Below are 21581 nucleotides of genomic sequence, written 5' to 3' on the forward strand. Positions count from 1 at the left end.
TCAAACAGAATCCTAGCATAACAAGTTACGAACTCAAGAAAATGTTACGTTATATTTTAACCAAAGAGCATGATTCAACTTTTTCTGCTTGTAATTAACTTGTTACAAAGAAATTACGCATTTCCAACGTGTTAAATGATAGAGACTATTGGCAAATCACATGCTTCGAATTAATTTCCTTGTTTTCCGAATTAATGTTCAAATTATTATATATGATGATTATTTTTTATATATGAGATTCATCTTTCCAATTTTATATTTATTTAGAGTATTATTCAAAAATTATCGAGACCTCAATCTATATTATGAGTACATTTTTTAAAAAGTTGAATTGGAGGCTTACAGGGTTAACTTTAACCAATTAGCTACCAAATTGATAACAAAAGAGCATAAAATATGCCTTTCTTTGGCAATTAAATCACTAACCAGTAGGATACTCTATATCCTAATTCTTATAACGAACATTTGTTTTTCAATTGTTAAGTGAAAGGTCATTGTTTATTTTATGTACACACTTCATTTACTATATATCAAACTTTAAAATCTAATAGATGAAGGTTAATGTGTTATTTTCATATTTTATAGTTTAAAGGTATTTGTGTAAACATTTCTAATGTCCCACAACTCAGGAATTACAAAGAATTTAAAATAATTTAGATGTAGTGTTACAAGTTTACCCTAGCTCCATGGAACCTTAAGTGAAACTTACATACGAAATTCTTGTGTGTGTTCTTAGGATTAACTTATTTCCCGAGAACTTGCAAAGGCTATATGAAATCTTTAAAATTTGTAATGCAATAATGCCATAGTTACAGAACAGCACAATTTGAAATTGTACCTTGTTTTATTTATTAGAGTATTGTTTTCTTTGCTTTCAAGTAATTTACAAGGTACGGAACGAATACTCCAGTATTTGTTATCGTCCGGAAGTCATATATAGATAGTATAATATTCAGTGATACGTCTTGCAAAAAGTTCATTCAGTATTTGCCACACTTTACTAACGTTTTAGCGTTGTGTTCATTTCTGACGATAAAACTCAACTATCTCAAATATTAACCAATTTGCGAGTGCCTGCTTTAGGCCTGCTTCATTATGGAAATGTTTCCCACGGATTTTTTTCGGGAATAAAATGGTGATAATTTGTGAAGCACTTGAATGCCACAGTATCTCTCAGTCAAATTGGTTAAAAATATCTAGGATTATTTTTGTCACCTATGGTTTCACATGGTTTTTAACTCTCTTTATTACAGAAGCTGGCACAGTACATACCGGACCCACTGCAATTGTTCCGAGTAAAGGAGAAATGTCTTCTTGATATGTTGTTTTCATATCCCACTGCGAGACTATTTCGTGTGAATAGAGAACGATATTACGTGTGTGTAGAGGTGGTCATGAAATATGCGGCCAAGTATAAGGAGTTATTAATAATGTCTGCTTTGAAAAATTGGACTGGATCAACTTTCTGCAACTCGTGAATTCTAGTTTCCTGACATCCAACTTGCTATTCCTTTCAGTGGCAGACAAAATGTTACGTGATAAACTGAATTGATCCACATGTTTAGCTTTCAGTATGTGGTAAATGAAGTCTCATTGTTTCCAGAGAAACATGGGAGAGTTCGTCAACTTCATCTTACTTTTGTCTTGTGTTATTCTGTGTGGTGAAACTCAGGATCTCTTCTTTGAATACCTCTGGTCGCCTACTATCGAGTGATCGTAAAAGCACATATCTTATGACTGAGCTTCTAGAAAAAAATGGCTGAGCGATCTTTGAATTAAGGCAATCTCTCCAAATACTTAACGTTAACCAGAGCTTGATGTTTTACAGGTATGTCATCCCTAATGTTATAAAGTAAATAACTGCGAACGAACTTATCCAATGTTACCATTTATTCTGAATCCAGTATGTTTTGTGATTCCTATATGTGCACAACGTGTCTGCACTAGAACAGGTCAATATCTTCATTAATTATCTATCGTTTCTCCAGTAATATGGGAAGCAGTTGACTAATGTGCCTAATATTTTTTGGCTGTGTACGTACGCAACGTTAATTTCTCAACCTTGATATAATTGAAAATTGACTGCATATGCAATTTATCGCCTCATATAAATAATCGTCTTTCTATTCTGCAATATAACTGTGAACGTTATTGGTACTGCATATAGCTGTTCCAAAAAAACATATGATAATTGAGTGTAGTAAAGAAAAATTCAATTACGAGCTATTCTCAATTTTTTGAACAACTGTAGGAGATAGTATTTTACAGATAAGATTGGAGTATCCTGAAGATTCTTAACGTTTCGTTAAGAATTTGTCACAGTGAAAAATCTAAAGAATGGTCTGGAAATTCCTGTAACAATTTCGTTCATGTTCTATACATCAATATTTCATATATGTGTTTTACTGTGGTAATTATCTGGCATCGTGGTATTATTTACGTGACCTCTAAATGTCCATAACGCCTAATTTATTTTTGAGATGAAATTTTTGAAGAATGATTCAGAGGAGTTTGATCGTATCTCATAAATATCTGAAAAATTAGATTATCACTGCAAATAGCAAACCTCACGAATGTTGTTTTTATCATAAATTTTGAAATTGGCATATTTAATAGTTTATTTACTCTCATATATTTTTATTTGTGTATTATCCCGAAAATGTCTGATACCCTAAGCTTCATCAGGCAAGAGAAAATACGCAACTGTAATCAGCAAAAATTATTATATTGTACAGCATAAATATTTCGATTGGTTTGCTAGACAACGAAGAATGATCAGTGTGTGCTATGTTTAGTTCGAAAATCTTTAACAAAATTTTATATCTCATTATTAAATTTGAATGAAATCTGAAATTTTGGCATATAGTAAAATATCCAGGTATTTAATTCACCTAAACGTCTTCCAATATACATTCTGCTTGTGAGTGGAGAGCATATTTGACCTATCAATAGATGCGACTTCAATTCAAACAGTAATTTATTAACATAGTATATTATGATCATACCATTTGATTTCCATGTTTTTTTTTGAGGATTTGATTTGTTATGTGGCGGGGTTATTGATACATTATACAATTATGTTAAGTTCTATGAAAATCAAATAACAGTACTGAATACTTTTATTTGTAAAAAATGAATCAACTCCAAAATTGAATTAATAGAAATACAAAGTATAATCCTATCAAACTTAAGTCAACATTTTTTTAATTTTGTATGCTTAGTAATTGTATAAGTAATTGTGACAAATTATTAAACACAAATGGTACTAAACATAATAAATATTGACTGTTATATTACTTATTTTGCTTTGCATCTATTAGTATTTTTAAAAAAATACTTCTCAAAGACCACATGTAAGTTTGTATGTGTAAATTCAGAACACGAGCTAGAACAGCAATAACTAAACTCACATACTTTACTTCTTTCATTGCTTTGAGTTTTTAGCACCTTAAAACTACTCCATAAAATGAATGTGATTCTTTATATTCTCGTCACACTATAGCTATGATATATATCTATGAGCCTTGATAATTTTATAATCTAAACTTCCATAAAATGTTCAACATACCAGGATCTTCCAGTGAGACAAGAGGATCTATTTCTGAAAATAGAAGGGCCGTTAACAAACAAACAGTTCTTATTTTTCTGAATTACGGAAATAATATTTTATTATAAAATAATGGAAATCATTTATCTTTTACATCTAATTACATATGATAATTGTATCTTAATCTACCACTTAATAACCCAGAAATTTAGAACGAACATATACATTAGAAGCTCTCGAATTCAGTGAGAACTTTAGACTTCCACTTCCACTTGCCTTGATTTAGAAGTGTATATTCAACAGTTGATCATATTGAACTATTCTGGAAACTAATAGAAGCCTTGAACGAATCTGAACCACCATTGTGCATTGCGTCTATGATACGCAAATTTCGATTTGACAAAAACATTTCACATTTATTAATAAGATTAATCTAGCCAAGTGAAAAATTTGATGTACAAGTAATGATTTCTTTCATCAACTAATGTCTATAATTCCCAATAATTTGGTTTTAAAAGCATCATAAAAGGCAGATGAAACACAAGTGTGTTACCACCTACGTGCGGAGTACTCGCAAAATAATTTGCTACCTGTTACGCTATTATATGTACGAGAACTAAGAGACAAAATTCTCAGAACATATAATACATAGTTACTTTCCAACGGCATTTTTCTCAGAATAACATATTCCTCTTGGTTACTACATTTAATAGAATTCTTCATTTGAAAAGGCAAGAAAATAATATGGAAAGAAACAACGAAAAGATTACTCCAGGAAACATTGCAAAGAAAGTCAGCAATTGAGACATTAAGTGTATGAATACATAATCATATCTTGTATATAATATAAAATTACAGGTCATTTTAAAGCAGGGATGTAAATAACCACTCGTCTATTCGCCCGGGTCGAGTGGTTCATCATATAACTATCAAAATACCGAAGGTATGTAATTAATTTTTATTGTGATATGTGGATTAGTAGCTATTTTATTTTGCTAATAAAATTTTGTTACTTATTTGCATCCCTGCTTTAAAGGTAAAGTACAGACATGTGAATCTAGAACTAAATACATGAGGAACGGTTTTATTTCGTTAGCTGAAAACTAGGACATAGGCTCCTGTAATTATGGACGGACTTTGTGTAAGGACTATGAATCACGACATGGAGAAATTTAAAGTAGTATATAGGTGCAGTTATGCGTAAAGTATAACACGCACATACTAGAAGACAAGACTAAAAAAGCAAAACTAGGACATAAATTAACAAAAGTGGAACTTGTATTTATTATGTTCCTTCGTTCTCAGTGAAAAGTAATATAGTATTTGTACTTAGGTCCTCTTTCCAATTCTGCTTACAATGTAACCCCGACATGCTTAGTTAGACACCATCTTAACACGAAAGTAATTCGCTAACCAGAGTATGTCGAATTCCCTAAGCGATCCTTTATGGAAAATTGCAGAAAATAATGATTATCGCTTAGCTTATTGATCACACCACTAACAAGAAGTAATCTTGGAAAAGTAGTACAAATATCATGTTTACACGATCCGATGATTCTTCTTAAAATCTTGAAGACAAAGGAGTTTGTATTGAGACGTTCTAGATATACTTTGTACAATAGTATTATAAAAACACAAAATATTTCCTGTAAGTCTTAGTTTTTTTATATATCATTCTACTTAAACAATCAGTTGGATACGAATTTAAATCATAGTTTGAGTACCAGTCATTGTTCTCTGATACATTTTTCACTACAAGTTTGTCTAGAAACCGAGCCATGATAATTTAGAAAATCATGTATATTTTATATCATATCAGAAAATATATATATCACATAATGACGAGTAAACAAGAATGTTTTGCGGAAAACGTATACCTTCTGTTCATGATTAGAAAACTGAAGGATTGTAGTCTAAAATGTAATTGCTTGCCTTGAACCCCCATAGATCTCAGAGAGATTATACTCACGTAAACATTAAAACAGCACTGTTCGAATAGCTTAGCCAGGTAATGAAAAGCATTATTGTTACTCAAATCGATTCTTTCAATTTCTTCAAAATGAGAACTGTCAGTTATGTGGCACAAGCACGTTGGACAAGAATTAAATATATAACCGTTGCTCATAATTTAGCAACTCATTTAGAAAGTAAGAGGATTGAATATGCACACTTCCAGTTATATATTGAATACGTATACCATATTTTATTAAAATATTCCTTATATATATATATATATATATATATATATATATATATATATATATATGTATAACAGTGACTAAATCCGTTAGCATAATTAACTACACACCATCAAGGTATGTTCCACCTTCCACTTAAAAGCGTCAGATAATAATAAATTTTGAACATTTTAAAGATCTTATGGACAAGATAATTATTTATTTACACATACTACAAGCTATAAGCCATAATTACAATAGACATGCATACAATATAGTATATAGAATATTTTGATATAGAGAGAGCAAAAATAGATAGAATAGTTGCTAAAATAAGCAAACGTTACAAGAGGATAAGAGATAGAAATAAGATAACAAAGTGTAGCAAACAATTAACGTTACTCAAATACACCGGTTCGTTTTAGAACTATTTTGATTAGAACATGATTGCACACCAATGCCACGGAAGCGACTAGGATATATATATATATATATATATATATATATATATATATATATATATATATATATATATATATATATATATAATTTTCTTTACGTTTCATATGTTTTATTATTAAAATGTACTACGTCTTTATACATCATATCTACAAAACGTCAATACTTTAGCAGTCAAAACTCTCATGCCCTGACATTCTCTTTTAAATTATGTATCACACTATAATTTTATTTCAGAACGTTTATTGCATCAAATAATTTTAAAGTTTGGAACATGCATAGAGACTTAAATGATTACCGTCTTGGAAATTAAGTTTATATTTAGGAATATGGCAAGTGATTAATATTTGCGTGCTTCGGACATCATTAATAGACGACTCGTGATAGTAATGCGCTAATCGTAGTAGTGTAATGTTTTTACATCTACAATGCAATTAATTTAATAATTAATTTTATTTCTTCTCGAACAGAAGTGTATGTGATGTTTAATATGTAATTGATTGTAAGTAAAAAAAACGTACTCTACCAATATTTATCTGAGAAAATATATGCAACAAATTCTGTCGAAAAAGGACATGTCATATAGTTAAGATATTTTGGTATACACGTTTGCTGATTTTGTTGTAATAATAATAAGGAAAGCTTGTGTTTCAACAAAACTACTTTGGATACCTGTTAGAGTAATGAATTCATGTACGGCGTTCAAACCACTAAAAGTCAATTGAATTACAAAAGCTGCAAGACTAAAGAAACAAAGAATTTTGTTGTAAACGGGAGGCTCAATACTCTTTTCTATATTATAAAAGTTATTTAATAAAAGTTAAAACAAACTCTACAGTTTTGAGAGAAACATAAACATGAGTATGGACATTTTCCTTGTTTCAAGTTGTAACTCATTACAGCTTACGAAAATTATACAAGTAATCATACTGGATTATCCACAAAATAAGGATATGATGCATGATTTACGTCTAAGTCTGTGTCATCAAGTACCAAACTATACGACGTCCATTCACCAAGTACGTATATGATAGTGCAATATTTCTAAGACGATTTCATAAATTAAGGAATTATTTGATATTGACCATCTTATCATTCGTGTTTTCTTGCTTTCACACATAAAGTTTTTATAGTGTTTTCTATATACACTTAACCACCCTTTTTATAGAATTTTCGTTTCCACTTAACGAAACTTAACTTCAGCTCCATCTTTTAGATAAATCTTTTAAGTTTTTAAAGTTTAGCTTTTGTTAACCATTTGCTGTATTTCAAGAATGACAAATGTATGTGCCGTTGACGAATGAATTCAACATGCTATACTTGTTTAGTCATTTGATTCACTACTTCAGACATGCAGCTACCCTGAGAAATTACGTTTAAATGTTAATAACATCATAAGATCATTCTCTCAAAACAATTATAACCCACTGTTTTCCATTTAGTGCCTATATATAGGTACTAACAGCACCTGAAACAAAAATATATTGATAGATAATTTACAAAGATATTTCACATTTTTTTTCAAATTTTCGATATCAGTTTCTGCTACACAACGCTATAGATAAATCTATGAAAGAACTAAGCAATACTTTAAATTTACCTGGTTCGTTTGCGGGACCATAACCTAGAAAATATGAAACAATTAAAATTACACAATAATTTAATCACGGTATAATTGATGTTGAACTCAAAGTTCAATCAACAAAACCAGGCGAAACTGCCAATGAAAAATATTCAAACAAATAGCATCTTGTTATAAAGTACAAACAGTTTTATCTTACATTTTAACTTATGATGTTATTCTGATTCCAGTTCGTTGATCTATTCGTTTGCAATACTGTTTGGAACATTTATATAAGTAATAACAGACTATTGTAGGCACTTTCCACTTTATAATAGCAATAAGCAATAAGTAGCGATAAGAAATTTTAGACATTTGAAGAACTTACATGTACTTAATTCATTTTTACTTTTAAATACGTTATATAAGTAATACTTGAGATATATTTAAGTAGATACGATCATACTTTATTATTCACAAATGAGAAATTTTTACACGAAAAGTAAATCGCTGTAATTTACTAAATATATTTCAGAGTAAAGTAAGTTTCATTGATATATTGCTTGCGAAATTAAGGGGACTCAATAAAATAAACGAATTGTGGAATTTTGTTGCCCCTTTTCATATATTTGCAAATTCCTGCTGTTAAATTAATCAAACACTTGTTATCTTGAAAACATAATTTAATACCCACTGAAAAGATACAATATGAACCATGTGAACAGGAAAAATGAAGATTAGTGATTTCGTGATTTGTTCTTGGATTATCTTCGAAACGTTAAATTATAATATCTTATGTAAAAGGTTGTGTGTATTTGGAAATTAGTTAGTAAAATATATAACAAGTTGTCGTGATAAACATTTCTTACATATATTTATTTTAGGCATTTTTGAATGGAGTACAATAACAGTTAAATAATTCTTTATAACACTTCTTCCTAAATATTCGTAATATTCTCGACTTATTACGTAGGCTGATAAACGTGAAGATAACTGACGATTTTCAGACAATTATGAGGTCATTTTATGTCTTGAAGTGAATGTGGAATTTTTAAGTTGTCCATAACCGGACAGGTCAGACTTTCGCAGCCAATTATTAAGTGGAGAAGCTTGCTAATGTCCTGCAATCTCGCCTGAAGTTAGTAGTAAATTGGGAACGAACCGAAAATTTAATTTCTCGGAAGTGATATGAAACATCACATAGGGGCTTAAAATTGACTGCAATTAGCTCAATTTCCAACACCAGGCATATATGTAATAAATGTAAAGCCCAATGTCCAATTTAGGACGTGTAAATGCGCCTATTTTCAACCAGGACTTTGTATTCTAAAACGACCATTAAAATTACTCGAACGGGTAACATTCAATCAGAAAATGTGTATTTTCGAATACTCAGTCAATACTGCAGTAGCATGAAAATCGAGATTCTGCGCTACACTACAATCTCGACCACGTAGCACCCTCATTTTCTACCTTCTTATTAGCATATTTCAAACCGTGGCGACTGAGTAGACTATAAGATCTTAGTAAAGGTGTTGCATGAACGAACCATATTTTAAATTTATCACTAGGGGTTAGGGTTCAAATACTAAGCTAATTTCATATGTTGTCATAGGTGATTTTTGAGTTGCGAAGCAAAATGCCGTTATATAAGCCGATATGTAGGCATTATTAGATATAAACAATCAATTAGTTTAACTTACCAGTTGCGTATGGCTGTCCATAATCTGAAATTGCGAAATAAGGAAAATACTTAATCATGTTAACCGTGATGTTGTCAAATGCTTAGTACAAAGCACACCCAAAAATATCGAACAGAATATTATTATTAAGCAAATTACGAATCATTATTAGTTCACAAAATTCCTATAGGATGTTTAATTAAACCTTATCCTATTTTACTTATAAAATACTTTCAACGCCCTAAATTACGGACTATATTGAAACAGATTGTACAGGCAAGTTATCCTTTAGCCAACTCCGATTCTGGCTGCTGTGTATGGCCTTACATTACGTTTAGTTATATCGATTAGAAAGCACTCGCTCCTTCTGATAGTAAATGCTCTACCCGTGTTGTAACTGCTGCGAGTTCACGTTCGTAATGAATATGTGGCCTGAATTAATTAGTTTTTAATTTACCACTGGTGACCAATCCTCCATGAACCAATTATATTTTACATGTTGATAAAAGAAAATTTGAGTTGTGGAACACAATATAACATAAGAATAAGTAATATCTTCCTTAGAATTATATTCTGTCCTTTTTTCACCAGTCGTGAGCAGTATTGATGTGTCCCAATGTCAAGACTGGAAGGAAAAAGAGAATACCACTTCTTGTTTTATGTTGGCTGCTAACAAAGTGATATGTTGTGCCCCTTCTCTGAGTGTTGTAGGTGATGGCAGACTCTCGTTTGAAATGTAATAGTTGTTGGTAATCTCTTAGAAGTTTAACTTTTCTTCCACTTTGGCTAAATTCATTGCTTAGTATTTGATCCCGGTTTCTCTGATCATGATGCGATTATTTTAAAAATCACTTTAAACAATACCACTCTTCTTAAGTCTAAAATATACACAGTTACAAAGAGAATTTTCTCCAGTCATAATATGGAATATCTAAATTTCTTGCTTTCTCACGAGTCTTGGAATGGCATATACAATACGTCTAACACTGAATATAAGTTTAAATACTTCTTCGAAACTTTCTTACATTACTTCAATATGGCGTTTCCAAAAGTTACTCGTAAAATCCGGACGTCGTCCACTAAATCGTGGTTAACTAAAGGCATTAAAATTTCTAAAAGTAACCTATTTAGATATAATAGATTACTCAAAATAAATACATCACTTCCTCACAGCTTTCGAAATTATATTTTTAAGTACAGGAAAATATACAGAAGAGTAATTAAAAGAGCTAAATTACTATCAAATAGCTCCACAATACTTAATTCTACTAATAAAGCTAAAACTATGTGGAAAATCTTAAATGGTAGAACAAACAACAAAAAGAGCGACTTTGAGTATGTTAAAGTTGGGGACGAAATTATTAAAGAACCTAAGCGGATTGCAGATGTCTTCAATGATTATTTTCTAGATAGTGTACCATTACCTGACCCCATACAAGCGAGTTATGACGACTCGATGAAATTTCAAATGCATTCACATACGATCTTTTTAATTCCAGCAACAGTAGAGGAGTTACGGAAAATATTGAGTAAGATGTCTAATTCGGGATCTTCAGATTTTGATGAAGTTCCAGTGACTGTTATTAAATTTTGTTTTCCTTTCATTGTAAATCATCTCTGTTATTTAGTTAACCTATCTCTTGAGAAAGGATGTTTTCCATCAGTGTTAAAAGTGGCAAAAGTAATTCCTCTCCATAAAAAGGGGAGTATGCATGATGTAAGAAATTATCGCCCAGTCTCCATTCTTTCCACGTTTTCAAAAATTTTTGAATATGTGATGAAGTCACGACTCTGCAATTTTTTGAAGTCATGTAACTTACTATCACCATCACAACATGGCATCCAAAATAAGAAAAGTATTGAAACAGCCTTGTTTGATTACATGTCCAATATAGCTCTTGAATTAAAAAACAGTAAATATGTTGTTGGCCTATTCATCGACTTATCCAAAGCTTTTGATACAATTGATCATGCTATTCTTTTAAGCAAGTTGTATGCTTATGGTATTAGAGGAGTAGCTCACAACTGGTTTCTCTCTTATTTATCCAGTAGGCAACAAGCGGTACAAATATCAAAATTAGCTGCAGATGGGTTTCAAACAACTTGTTCGTCTTTATCAACTGTAGTCAGAGGTGTTCCTCAAGGTTCCATTTTGGGTCCTATTCTCTTCCTGATATATATAAATGACTTGTTAGAATTTATGCATCCAGCGAAATGTATTCTATATGCTGATGACATCAGTATGATAATATCAGGAAAATCAATAGAAGAAGTTGAGAGGAAATCTGACATTTTTACGGACAAATTAGTAAAATGGATAACAGCGAATAGGTTAATTATAAATCATGATAAATCGATCCTCTTACATTTTCATTTTCCAGGAAAACCGCGTATATCACCTAGAATAAAAATATTTTCTAACTTACTCCAATATTCTTGCATAACAAAGCTTTTAGTTGTAATCATAAGTGATGATCTTTCATGGTCTGCTCATATCTCCATTTTAAACAAGAAACTAAGTAGCGTGTGTTTTGCCTTATACAAACTTCAAGGTACTGTATCGAGAGAAGCACTTCTTAGCTTTTACTACGCCAAGTTTAATTCATTAATTAACTTCGGCATAATACACTGGGGATCTGCTGAAAATAGTTTAAGCACTTTCCGATTGCAAAAGAAAGCGATTAGAATAATTTTTGGGTTACCCACAAAATCGTCATGTAAAAAGGTTTTCATAGAAGCAAAAATTTTAACACTCCCCAGCTTATACATCTATAAATCTATTCTTTTTACTGTGAAAAACAAGCATCTTTTTATCTTTAATAAAAATGTTCATAGCCATAATACAATACAAGGTAGTGGCATATTTGTGATGCATCAAAAATATGCTAATATAAGCAAAACCGTGTACATGAATTGTGTCAGATTGTATAATAAACTTCCTCTGTACTTGAAAAATATGACCAATGTTTCCCTTCTTGGTAAGACTTTATATAATCTACTTACTGAAAAGTGCTATTACACAATGAAAAGAATATTTAAATGACTCATTAACTGAAGAGTTGGAAACAGATACTTACCCGTGAGTACATGCCTGGTGTGGTAGAAACAGTTACCTAATTATATGGTTTTGTATTTTTAGAAAGATTGCATGATGTATACTTCTGGTACTTGACAATATTGTATGTTTTTATTTTTCTTTCTTTCTGACAACTGTAATGCTTACATGAGAATTTCTCATGCTTTGTAAGCTAATGAAACAGGCAAATGAATGAATGAATGAATGAATGAATTAGTCTTCCTATATCGGTAATCTCCCAATGTTGGGTTCACAATGAAGATTCAGATACCTTAACCTGTATTTCTAGAAGTAATAGTTAGTGGTAAAGTAATTTTCTGCTGCGTTATAACGATATATTTGATATGTTGAATACGTTCAGAAGAGACAATAATTATAACTAATTCGGATTTTTTTCCCAAGACGATATAAAAGACCATATCATATGTTGATCCATTCTTATGTTTAAAGTATTATTTGCAAATATATAGCGCAATGGGTATAAATTATTACATATAAACTAACAATAAAGTTAACTTGCCTGGTGGGTACGGCTGTGCATAATCTGAAATTGCGAAAGAAAGAAAAAAATCTTAATAGTTTTAACCTTGATGTTGTCAGATGTTTAATATAAAGCATGACGAAAAATATTAAACAAAATCCTATTTATTAACCAAATTGCGAAACATGATTAGTTCACCAAATCTGTTATGTTATATTTTCATTCAACTTGATCATGCAATTATCCATCCAATTATCCATCATGCAATTATCCATTGATCATGCATGTTCCATTTTAATTCACTTATATAATAGTTTCTAAGCCAAGATATTGATATTGACTATACATTCAAAGTAACTTCTAGCCAAATTACTGATTAATATTTACGATTCTTCTTGCTGCATATGATCTTACATTAATATCTATTATGCCGATTTAAAAACCTAGGTCCTTCTGGCTCCATACATACTGCGCCCGATATAAGTGCTGTGACTGCAAGCTCTTAAAGAAGATATAGTTGGAAGGAAGGAGTTGATAATTTACTACTGACGAACTAAATTTCCTGAACAAAGAAACTTTTTAGTATTTGGATGTAATATTTTGGAGAGAATCCATTGTTTCGTTTTATATAGTACGGTTGGTGTTCATTGTTAGTTATGAACAAGGAATTAAATTAACTTACCTGGTGGGCTTGGCACTTCATACTCTGAAATGGCGAACAATAACATTAACTTACCTGGTGGGTACGGCTGTGCATAATCTGAAATTGCGAAAGAAAGAAAAAGATACTTAATAGTTTTCACCTTGATGTTGTCAGATGTTTAATATAAAAAATGACGAAAAATATTAAACAAAATCTTAATTATTAACCAAATTGCGAAACATGATTAGCTCACAAAATCTGTTATGTTATATTTTCATTCAACTTGATCATGCAATGTTTGTAACGCACCATCCTTCTGGATCTGGTAAGAAGAAGAAGAATGGATGGTTACATGAAGGAAAATTGTACATTGAGCGATATATTGTCTATTAAGTCTCCTATTGTTAGTCAATTTCAGTATTTAAAAACGATCTTTTTCTCTTTGTAAAAAGTATTCATTTTAGAAAAATAGGAGAAAGAAAAAAGTATGTAAAAAAAAGTTTGATAGGTATAATGTAAGGAGGAATTGACTGAGAAACTATATGCTATGACAACTTGAGGGAAAAAAGGTTTTGCGCGTGTTTGTTCGGTGGGCGTGGCTTGTCCCGTAAACTCTACCTGGCTCGGTGACTCAGGGACCGGTTATCTTGTTCCTTACTTTAGCCCAGAGAGGATGGAGTTGTTTGGTGGTTATGTGTTCTTGCTTTGCTTTGTGTTAAGTAGGACATGTTTGTGAGTGAATATACGTGGGCAAGTCTAAGTTCCGTGCCAGAAAATCTTTTGCTACTATTTGTTCTTTGCGAGTTAAGCGAAGTTAAATATCACGATGTGTTGAACAAGTTCACAGTGTTAGTGAAAGAAGTTGGCAAGGAAATAGCCTATTTTTGTGCTTGTTACAGAGTCAGAGAGGGAAAGTGTGCATGCAAAGTGAACCCTCAATTCGCTCTATTCAGTTCTATTTGGTGAGTGAATTCATTGTGCATTTCGGTCCTGTTTCATTACTTATTAATCTCTCTGAAATATTTCTTTTTTCTAAAAAAAAGGAATTTATTAAAGAGAGAGAGAATTCTTGTAGTGTGGGACATTTCTTAGTAGAGTCCGTAGAGATTGCTAGTTTGGATACCTGCTTATTCTGGCAATCCTAAAGATTTGTCCTGGAATTTATCCTCTGTAACAACGTGATAGTATAATTTCTGGCACAGAGCAAGAATTGCGTACGTGCATAGTCAATAGTTAGTCAAAGAGGCCAAATACCAAACGAGAGGAAAAAAGGAAATAGGTAAACCATTGAGTTTTCCGACACCTGGTGAGTTAATAATATTATATTTACTTATAGTAATTGTGTTTGTCAAAACTGTGGATTGTGGGGTCGTTGATAGTTTGTTTCCAAAGGGTTTAAACTTCGCGAACCTTTGCCTTCCAACAGTAGTTATTTTTCCTCCCAGAAATTGTGGCGATTATTCTTTCTACTTTGACCTTAATCGTTGAAACAAGATATAAACCACCTGCGGATCCGATATTTCGTTTAAATTAAGTATTTCTTTTTCAGCTGTTAGCCATATGTCAGAAGGAGAGCGTATTTAGATATTATTTTCTCGAAAGAAATATATAAATTTTTTCTCGAAGTTGTCATAAGCTTGAAAGTTAAGATTTTGATTCAGATATTAATTTGACTGCTATTAATTTGATAAATTAACTAATTAAGATCAAAAAATATTGTAAAATTTTAGTTCAGAAATATTATTCATGTTTGAAGAAATTTATCAATGAGTAGTTAATGGTCGTAAAAGTCGTTGAGAGATTATTAACTGTTAAAGTCAAGATTTGAAGAGAATTAGTAATTATTGATTGGAGATACTGTTGGAAATATAATTGAAAGTAAATTTAAAGAAGATAAGAATCAACTAGTAAAGTTTTAATTGAAATTTTTTGAGATTTAATCAATTTAATCATCAGATAATTATTATTAGAATAGTTGTTTATTGCACATTTCAAACGAGTGTATATAAGCTATTCAAACGTTTTAGTTCATATACACCTCCTTATATTGGAAATAAAGTTGTTATCTTAAAACTTGAAACACTGTTGTACATGTTCTTTAAGTTTATGTTTAGTGTGTTTCCTTTTCCAACTAGAAATATTGGATCTGCAATTCCAGCTAATACTAGCATAGTTGATTACGCGAAACTGCTCGATTCTCCTCTCCCAAGCCCTCTCTGCCAGGCTTTGTGATCTGAGTTCATATTGACAGTTTGTTTAATTATTGTTTTTTTTGTTGTAAACTCTCCATGTGAATTCGATTAGACGAGGCTAGGTGGAAGGGGGCGTTACATGTTCCATTTTAATTCACTTACGTAATAGTTCCTAAGCCCTAAGTTACATATCATATTGATATTGAGTATATATTAAAAATAACTTCTAGCCAAATTACTGATTAAAATTTGCGATTCTTCTTGTTGCATATGATATTACATTAATATCTATTATGCCGATTTAAAAACCTAGGTCCTTCTGGCTCCATACATACTGCGCCCGATGTAACTGCTCTGACTGCAAGCTCTTAAAGAAGATGTAGCTGGAAGGAAGGAGTTGTTAATTTACTACTGAGGAACTACCCTTCCTGAACAAAGAAAATTTTCAGAATTTGGATATAGTATTTTGGAAACCATCCATTGTTTCGTTTTATATAGTACGGTTGCTGTTCATTGTTAGTTATAAACAAGGAATTAAATTAACTTACCTGGTGGGCTTGGCACTTCTTACTCTGAAATGGCGAACAATAAAATTAACTTACCTGGTGGGTACGGCTGTGCATAATCTGAAATTGCGAAAGAAAGAAAAAATACTTAATATTTTTAACCTTGATGTTGTCAGATGTTTAATATAAAGCATGACGAAAAATATTAAACAAAATCTTATTTATTAACCAAATTGCGAAATGATTAGTTCACAAAATCTGTTATATTTTCATTCAACTTGATCATGCAATGTTCCATTTCAATTCACTTATATAATAGTTTCTAAGCCCTAAGTTACATATCATAATGATATTGACTATATATTCAAAGTAACTTCTAGCCAAATTACTGATTAATATTTGTGATTCTTCTTGCTGCATATGATCTTACATTAATATCTATTATGCCGATTTAAAAACCTAAGTCCTTCTGGCTTCATACATACTGCGCCCGATGTAACTGCTGTGACTGCAATCTCTTAAGGAAGATATAGCTGGAAGGAAGGAGTTGGTAATTTATTACTGACGAACTACCCTTCCTGAACAAAGAAAATTTTCAGTATTTGGATGTAATATTTTGGAGACAATCCATTGTTTCGTTTTATATAGTACGGTTGCTGTTCATCGTTAGTTATAAACAATGAATTAAATTAACTTACCTGGTGGGTTTGGCACTTGTTACTCTGAAATGACGAACAATAAAATTAACTTACCTGGTGGGTACGGCTGTGCATAATCTGAAATTGCGAAAGAAAGAAAAGAATCTGAATAGTTCTAACCTTGATGTTGTCAGATGTTTAATATAGAAAATATTAAACCAAATCCTATTTATTAACCAAATTGCGAAATGATTAGTTCATAAATTCTGTTATGTTATATTTTCATTCAACTTGATCATGCAATGTTCCATTTTAATTCAATTATATAGTAATTTCTAAGCCCTAAGTCACATATCATATTGATATTGACTATATATTCAAAGTAACTTCTAGCCAAATTACTGATTAATATTTGCGATTCTTCTTGCTGCATATGATCTTACATTAATATCTATTATGACGATTTAAAAACCTAGGTCCTTCTGGCTCCATACATACTGCGCCCGATGTAACTGCTCTGACTGCAAGCTCTTAAAGAAGATGTAGCTGGAAAGAAGGAGTTTTTAATTTACTACTGACGAACTACCTTTCCTGAACAAAGAAAATTTTCAGTATTTGGATTTAATATTTTGGAGACAATCCATTGTTTCGTTTTATATAGTACGGTTTCTGTTCATTGTTAGTTATAAACAAAGAATTAAATTAACTTACCTGGCGGGCTTGGCACTTCATACTCTGAAATGGCGAAATAAACGAGAATTACTTAATCATTTTATGAGGATTATCTCATATGGTCAACATAATGCACAATGTCAAGCAGAATCCTGATATGATACGTTACGAGTTCACGAAATTGTTATGTTATATTTTATTTAAGATGATTCTGTATTTTATGTTTTAAGTTAACTTCTTAAAATGTAATAATATGACACTTTCAAGGCCTTAAGTTACCTAGGTATATTGAAAAGTCACACGATCTGAATTAATTTTCCTTTTCTTCGAAATATTGTTTTAATTATTACATATAGTTGTTATGTATTTGCGTTACATATTTACCAATTTTATATTTGTTGAGATTATTAGTATAAAAATTTTCGAGATATCCCTTTTATCAATGTATATTATATGTATGATAATTTAACATATGAAAGTAGCATCAAGGGTACAATTTGAAAACCAATTAGCTAACAAATTGAAAACAATGCGACTTAAAATATGTTTCTTTTAGAAAACTAAATCACTGTTCAGTAAAATATTTTACTTATCAATGATTATATCAAATCTTAAAGTTTCTCAATTTTGGAGCTAAAGCATTCTTTTTTATTATATACCCACATTTAATATCTCAAATTCCAATTCTCCAAACTTAATAGGTTATGTTAACTTTTTGTTACCACACTTTATATTGTCAAAGTATGTATGTAAACATCTTTACTAAACGAATTTAACGTACAATAAGTCATGGATGAATGACAAAGAATAGAAAATATTTTACGTATATGCTCAAAAGTTTAAGATACCTCTACGTAGCGTTAAGAGAGATTTTCATCCACGAAACTCTTTTGTGCGTGTTGTTGTGATTAACTAATTCGGAAAACGGACAAACACTACGTGGAAGTTTTTCAATTTGTACGAAAACAATGCAAAACTCACAGAATAGACCAATTAGGAATTGCCTTTTCTTTTCTAAAATATTAATTTATTTCAAGTGTATTACACGATACGAATAGAACATTTTACTCTACGTTAAATTCCAAAAAGAAATATATTCCTATTATGATACCAAGGGATACGTCTAGTCGAAAATTCATTTAGTATATAGCACTTGTTTCTAACGTTTTATCGCTGTGTACATACCAAAAACTCGTCAATCTTTAACGCAAGGAAATAGGTGTTGGTGCGCTCCAGAACTGCCTCATTCCCGAAAAAAATCCTACAAAGGTTTTCGTTGATCACACTGGTAGTCCGTGAAGAATTTTGGTGGTACTGTGTCTCCGAGCTAAATTATTGAACAATACCTACGATTGTCCATGTCACTTAAGATTTTACATTATCGTGAACACTCTTAGTTAAGAAAGCTTCCACCTACTGCCATAATACATGCTAGTCTATTGGACAGGTTCCGAGTACAGGGTGAATGTCTTTTGGTAGTCACTTTTAGTGCACCACTAGGAAGCTAGCTCACCAGAGAATGAGATCCAGAAAATGAGATTACGTGTGTGCAGAGATGGTCATGGAGTTTGCAGCGAGGAATTACGTAGTGATAACCAATGTATACTTTGAAGGGTTGCACTGGAACAAATTAGCATCACGGGAGAATTGCCCTGGAGAGACTACATCGATTCACATGGCCGAAATTCGTTGTTTCTTTGTAGTGGCCGCCAAATTGTAATGTGCTATAATCGTTTTATCCACATGCTCAGCTCCTCAAAGTGTTGCAGTTCAAGTCTCACTGTTTCTTTAGAAACGTAGAAGAGTTGCGAAACTTCACCTTACATTTGATTTATGTTATTTACTCTATTTCTATTTCTATATTCAGTATTTCTATTTCGAATACATGTGGGCTTTTACTATGGAATGATAGTGAAGATTTAGATATATTAATTTGTGATTGCTCTATGTACACAACCTGCGTGTATTAGTTTAGATTAATATTCTCACCATTTTATCTCTGAATTTACCGTTTCTCTCTGTCTCATTCTGTTTTCTTTCTGTGTACGACTTATCAAATCAAATGACAAGAGGTGGAAAGCTTCTTATATAAAAAAAAGAAAAAAACTTGTAATAAGATACAGAATAAAATTTTGCAAAACAGTTAGGATAACAATCACATGATAAAAGATTTAACCACAATACAATGTAGTTTATCGCGAATAAACATTAGAAAAACTTCACCTGATGTGACGGGTTTCGACATATTACGCAAATACAATCCCACTGTTCATATGCAAAAATGTTTATTTGGTGCTTAATCATTTTAGGTTATTCAGTAAAATCAGAAAGCAGCCGTTATTGTACAACAAGCGTGAAAGGAGTTTAACATGTATACAGTTCAAATGTTGTGATACGTATATAGTAAATGATTATTCATTTCTGTTGGTCACGAATATTCTGCGTAAAATGTGTAAAATATTTACTTGAATATTTTAAGTAATGGATAAGAAAGCATGATCTGATAAATACACGTAGGTAGTGAAGGTGTGACCTGAATTTAACGAGACTCTAATTTACCACTGACGACCAATCCACCAGGAACAATTTATATTTTCCGTGTTGATACAAGAAAGTTTGAGTTGTGGAACACAGTATAACGTGAGAGTAACTAATGCCTTTCTTAGAATCATTTTCTGTCCTTTTTTCGCCAGTCGTGAGCAGTACTGATGTGTTCCGATGCCAAGACTGGAACGGAAAAGAGGATGTCATTCCTTGTTCAATATTGACTAATGACAAAGTGATATCTTGTGCCCCTTCTCTGAGTGTTGTAGGTGATGGCAGACTCTTTCCTCGGAAATGTAATAGTTCTTGGTAATCTCTTGGAAGTTTAACTGTAGTCCTCCATTTTTACTAAGTTCATTGCTTATTCTTCCTTTATCGGTAGTCTCCCAATGTTGGGTTTACCATGAACATTCAGATACCTTAACCTGTACTTCTAAAAGTAATAGTTAGTGGTATAGTAATTTTCTGCTTCTTTAAAACGATAGTGTTAATATGTTGAATATATTCAGAAAAGACAATTATATTTACTTCGGATTTTTTTTCTAAGACGATATAAAAGGCATATCAGATATTGATCCATTCTTATGTTTAAAGCATTATTTTTACACATATAGCGGGATGGGTTTACATCATTACATATAAACTAGCAATAACATTAACTTACCTGATGGGTACGGTTGTGCATAATCTGAAATTGCGAAATAAAGAAAAAATACTTAATTATTATAAAATTGATGTTGTCAGATGCTCAATACAAAGCATGATGAAAAATATCAATCATAATCCTATTTATCATAAATCAATCATAATCATAATCAAATTACGAAACGTTATTATTTCACAAATATGTTATGTTATATTTTCATGCAACTTGGTAATGCAATCGTCCACATTAATTCATTAATATAATAGTTTCTAAGCACTAAATTACATATCATATTGATATTGATTATATACTGGCTGCATATGATCTTGCATTAATACCAACTACCCAGCTTTAGAATGCTGGGTCATTCTGGTATAATGCACACTGCTCCCGAGGTAACTGCTGTGACTGCAAGTTCTTAATGAAGATATAGTATGAAGGAAGGAGTTGATTATTTACTACTGACAAACTACCCTCGCTGAACAAAGAAAATTTAAGTATTTGGATATAATATTTTAGAGACAATCCATTGTTTCGTGTTATATAGCAGGATTGGTGTTCATTGTTAGATATAAAGAAGCAAGTAGATTAACTTACCTGGTGGGCTTGGCATACCATACTCTGAAATTGCGAAATAAACGAAAAATACTTAATCGTTTTAATGATGATCATTTTAATGATTCGACTACATCTTTCGTCAACCTTACAATATTTTACACCATATATCTAATTATTGTCATCGACCCGAAGATAGCTT

The 21581-nt window shown here is 31.4% G+C and overlaps 2 protein-coding genes across 2 annotated transcripts in view; both read right to left on the reverse strand.

Moving 5' to 3' along the window:
• The window catches only part of LOC145691578 (uncharacterized), a 62610-nt gene extending 53142 nt beyond the window's left edge, over nucleotides 1-9468 (reverse strand). The window contains exons 1-3 of the mRNA XM_081766987.1: nucleotides 9448-9468; nucleotides 7784-7807; nucleotides 3569-3601 (exon numbers count right to left, since the gene is read on the reverse strand). The gene's annotated coding sequence lies outside the window, so the exon portion shown is untranslated. The remainder of the gene's footprint in view (nucleotides 1-3568; nucleotides 3602-7783; nucleotides 7808-9447) is intronic.
• LOC145691582 (uncharacterized) overlaps nucleotides 1-21581 on the reverse strand; it is a 56726-nt gene that overhangs the window by 11990 nt on the left and 23155 nt on the right. Inside the window, exons 7-13 of the mRNA XM_081766988.1 lie at nucleotides 21422-21445; nucleotides 20843-20866; nucleotides 17674-17697; nucleotides 17077-17100; nucleotides 16421-16444; nucleotides 13720-13743; nucleotides 13023-13046 (exon numbers count right to left, since the gene is read on the reverse strand). Of these exons, the coding sequence (XP_081623114.1) occupies nucleotides 13023-13046; nucleotides 13720-13743; nucleotides 16421-16444; nucleotides 17077-17100; nucleotides 17674-17697; nucleotides 20843-20866; nucleotides 21422-21445 (168 nt within the window). The remainder of the gene's footprint in view (nucleotides 1-13022; nucleotides 13047-13719; nucleotides 13744-16420; nucleotides 16445-17076; nucleotides 17101-17673; nucleotides 17698-20842; nucleotides 20867-21421; nucleotides 21446-21581) is intronic.

The sequence above is a fragment of the Thermobia domestica genome, chromosome 8, assembly GCF_964235325.1.
Source record: "Thermobia domestica chromosome 8, izTheDome1.hap1.1, whole genome shotgun sequence".
Classification (NCBI taxonomy): Eukaryota; Metazoa; Arthropoda; class Insecta; order Zygentoma; family Lepismatidae; genus Thermobia; species Thermobia domestica.